Genomic DNA, 4,592 nt, shown 5'->3' on the forward strand with positions numbered 1-4,592 from the left:
AAGAAAAAAAGAAAAGAGAAATAAAGAACAAATTTCAACTGTGGGCCAAACTTTTAAAAAAGTGCAAATGAGTCCAAAAATCTTTATTAAAATATATTTTTTTTAAAATTTCTCTCTCCTCTTCTTCTCCTCCCCTTCCTGCGCCTCGTCCGCCACCACCGCCGCCGCAGCCAAAACCACAATGCACAAAGCACAAAATTCTCAACAACTTTCAGAAATTTCTCAACAAATTTCAGAAACCACAATACACAAATTTCTCAACAATGTATAGAGCACAAAATTCCCGATTTACTCCAGGATCCATTGCTACCAATTGGTATTGTCATTACCTTCTTCTTTGCGTCTCTCCTAATACCACAACTCAATGGGATCTACATTTACTTTGGTTTCTCACTCCTTAATTGAGAGAAAACAACTAAACTGAAAAGAAAAAAAAAAGGTACTGAAATTTAAACCTTTTTTTGGGCGACGGCTCGTAAACTTCTTCAGGTGCTTCATCCCTAAGGAAAAGTGGAGAATCAGCCACGTTTCTAGAGTGCTGATGGAGTCATCTTGCTCATGAAATCTACCTTCCATTATTATCATGCATTTGTATCTATATATATGTATGTATAAGTCTCATTTTATAGTCGCCAGAAAGAGTTGGTGAGGATTGGAAGAGGTAGTGTAGGGTATAATTGCTAATGGTTGGACCATATATGATGAGGATGAGAGTGATTGGAAGAGCCATACCTCTGCAATTGCTCAGTCCATTCATCTTATCAAGAAACAATTTCATCCAATTTTAAACTTGTTTACTTAGAGTTTTCTGAAATTTGTTGGAAAATTTCTGAAAGCTGTGCATTGAGGTTTTGGCCGCCGCTGGTGGTAGACGAGGCACAGGAAGGGAAGGAGAAGAGGGGAGATTTTTTTTAAAAAAAAATATTTTAATAAAGATTTTTGGACTCATTTGTACTTTTTTAAAAGTTTTTTAAAAGTTTGGTCCATAGTTGAAATTTGTTCTTTATTTTTCTTTTCTTTTTTTATTGTTTTGTTTAAATGGGAGGGTATATTGGTCATTAATGTCAAAAATTGGTGAAAAAAACGTTCAACGCAAAGAAATGTTGAAATAGGGGTAAAAATGGCAAAAAATGAAAGGTATAGACGTTTTCCATAATAACCTCAAAAGGTAAGGACGTTTTGTGTCAATTACTCATAAATTCAAATTAAATAGTAAAACAACGTGTCACTTTTCGTTCACGTTGTTGACTAAGAGGGTGTTTGATAGTCATTTTTATGTAAAAATGTATTTTAAAATAGTAAATTGATGTGAAATGTGTGGTTGAAAAATAATGAAATTTTTTTGATTTACGTGTAATATTATTTTAATAAAGAATGTGTGGTTGAAAAGAAAAGAGCGAAAAATACATTTTGAAAAAAATGGCTACCAAACGAGGCATAACAAATTTTTTTCGTAGCATTCATTGTAAAAATTGTAATGCATCTTTTTGATTGAAAATCTTAAACATTGAAAAAATAACAAGCCAAATACAATTGCTAGAATTCAATTTAACAACCCAATGTCATTTACGTTTTAAATCACTATTATTAAAATTCTATTTACATCAATTTGGATTATTTCGATCATATAATCAAATATAAAAACATCTTGATATTTTGAGACTAAGATATTACACAATGAGCCATATAAATGTTTGTGAAAAAATATCAGAAAATTAGCGACGATCTCTGGATCGTTGATGAATTTTATTTTTTTTTAATTAATACAATTGGTAAATCTGCATCACTGCATGAATGAAGGTAATTATAATTAAGGAAACAATTACGCATGTGCAGGTGCTTAACAATGAGGAAATAATGCTCCATTTACCGTATTAAGCCCCCGTTTGGCCCCATTCTCATTCTTTTTTTTTTATCTTATTTTCAATCACACAATCTTTCATAAAATAATATCATACGTAAATCAAAAACTTTTAATTGTTTTTTAACCATATATTTTTCAGAAAGACATTTTTTCGATCATTAAAATTTGAAAAGAATAGGAGCCAAACGGAGGTATTTAGGGGAGGAAATGTTTAAAGATGACATGTGTATTAATCAATTTTTTTTGCATCAAGGCCGTACTTTGCCTAATTTCCCCATTTGTTTATTCACGAAGTCTATTTCTGTTGGCCTAGAAAGGAAATGAATTTATGCACAAAAAGAGGCCACGAGATGCACGTCTGCATGATGAAGGTCCCCTTTGGTCCTCATTTAACATCTTTCACTTGGTTATCGATCATCGCAGTGGTCCAAATATTTTAAAGTTCCTCTATTAAAGGAATCCTTATAATTTTACTAGTACTTAAATTTTAAAATATTTTATTGAAATTCATTAAAATTTTAATTGGAAATACCTAAATTTAGAAATTTTAATTAATTTCGTTAAAATTAAACTAAATCTCAATTAATAATATCTAAATTTAAAGGAATTTTAAAAATCTATCACAATCTATAGTTAAGAACAAAAAGAAAGTTTTTTTTTTTTTTTTTTTTTTTTACGTGTAATACTATTTTATTAGAGAATATGACTTTGTTTGATTTTCATTTTTTTCAAAATACATTTTTCTCTCTCTTCTTTTCAACCATATATTAATATTTTGCTTAAATAAAAAACTTTTTCTTACTTTTCAACTATACATTTCTTATCAATTTACTATTTTAAAATTTATTTTTTCACAAAAATAGGGCACAAACACCCTCCGAGGGTGTCCGACGGTGTTGTGTCCCAATATTTGTGAATAATGTATTATAGAATAGTGATTAATGTTGAAATGTGTGATTAAAAAAGAAATTTTTTTATTTACGTTTAATATTATTTTAATGAAAATGTGTTGTTAAGAATAAATATTGTAAAAAAAATAATGTGATAAAATAATAGACAAATAAAGTCTCTATATGAGATAAAAATAATGAATTATAATTTAATAAAAAATAATGGAGTCCAAACGTGCGCATGTTCTTGTTTGACCAATATCGGTCAGTCTCACTGATAAACCAAAGTCAGCCCAAATTGATACCTACCTGTCTCCTCATAAATGTCCATAAATCCCCAATATCGTACTCTTCCCACTCCCATTATCTGACGCACTAAATTGCACACTCACGCTCACACTCTCTACGCCTTCATGGCAACGGAGCTACAGCCGCCGGAAGGCTCAATCTCGATTGGGCCACCAACCACCACTGCCCAACCCCCTGACCCACTTCCAATTGATCACTCCAACCCCAAAGCAGGCCCCTCCGCTACCAACAACCCGGGTCCAAGCCTTGCCCCTAAACGACAGCGCCGGCCCAGTGTCCGGTTGGGAGAGATCGGTGGCGACCCATCTTACGACCACCCCAACCGACGCCCTAACAAAACCTGGCGCTTCCATAAAGACCCTTCTTTCGCCGCCAAGGCATCTAGGACCCGTCCCCTCACAAACCTGGTTAACGGCGGTAAGTCGAATTACCAAGATACCCTCGAACCCACCGAGAATTACACCGTCGCTACGGAGTTCACCCACCGGAAGCCCAAGAATAAGAAGGCCGCCAAGCGGGTCCGGGCAAATTGGAGTAAGTTTGAATCCGTGGTTAATAACGGAGGTGTTGACGCTAGTGGAGAAGGAATAGTTGATAGCGGGAAAATTTTTGGTGAAGAACAGAGGAATAATAATGCTGAATTTCAGGATTTTGAGCCAGAGGGCTCGGAGAGTCCCCTGTTTAAAGAGCAAAGCCCTGTCAATTCTGTCGAGAATATGGGGCTGCAGTATTGGGATCAACAGAGGAGGGGAAGTAGGGTCCGGGTTTCGGAAAGTAATGGAATTATTCACGATGAGATTAATTCGCAGGAACAGCGTAGTGGGCAGAACGTTGCAGTGAGGGAATGGTTAATTGGGTTGGGATTGGGCAGATATGCCCCAGTTTTTGAGATACACGAAGTTGACGATGAGGTGTTGCCGATGTTGACACTTGAGGATCTAAAGGACATGGGAATCAGTGCTGTAGGCTCACGGAGGAAAATGTACTCTGCTATTCTCAAGCTGCAGAAAGGGTTTTCGTGAGTTCTATGTTGTATGAATTGGTTTAGAATTTTTGTTTTATGGTTTTTTTCTTTTGATTTTGCTAACCCAAATACTGGTAGTATAATTTTGTTATGATAACTTAATTTTGGAGTTATTATTGTTTATGTTGCTCTAATGAGTTATTAGTTGTTATGGAGTATAACTGTTAAATGTATAAAGGAAGATAACAAGGAAAGAAACATTGTGACCTGGTTAGATTGCCTGGTTAGGCCTTTTTATGAAAGGTTTGAAGCATCTTAATAGATATCGTTGAAGCTAATGAACCAATAAAAAGTATGTAGCACGAAAACTAATAAAATTCCAACTTTAAAGGTACTTAGCACTGTATTCCTAAATCCATGTTCCGACTTACAAATAACTGGGAATATTTTATATCTTTTGCGATGATGATGTTTCTTTCTTAAAACAGCCAATGAACTTGGGCTGTGCTCATGATTTCTTGACTAAACAATAAAGATGAAGTTCAAGACAATCACTTTATCTATT

General features: G+C 34.3%; 1 protein-coding gene across 1 annotated transcript; it reads left to right on the top strand.

Annotated features, from left to right (window-relative positions):
* Positions 1 to 3,108: 3,108 nt before the first annotated feature.
* Positions 3,109 to 4,221, top strand: LOC111373316. The gene has a single exon (XM_022995827.1). It carries the CDS (start codon positions 3,168 to 3,170, stop codon positions 4,083 to 4,085), a length of 918 nt encoding a protein of 305 aa, XP_022851595.1. The 5' UTR covers positions 3,109 to 3,167; the 3' UTR covers positions 4,086 to 4,221.
* The last annotated feature ends 371 nt before the right edge of the window (positions 4,222 to 4,592 follow it).

The sequence above is a fragment of the Olea europaea genome, unplaced genomic scaffold (assembly GCF_002742605.1).
Source record: "Olea europaea var. sylvestris unplaced genomic scaffold, O_europaea_v1 scaffold1110, whole genome shotgun sequence".
Lineage (NCBI taxonomy): Eukaryota > Viridiplantae > Streptophyta > Magnoliopsida > Lamiales > Oleaceae > Olea > Olea europaea.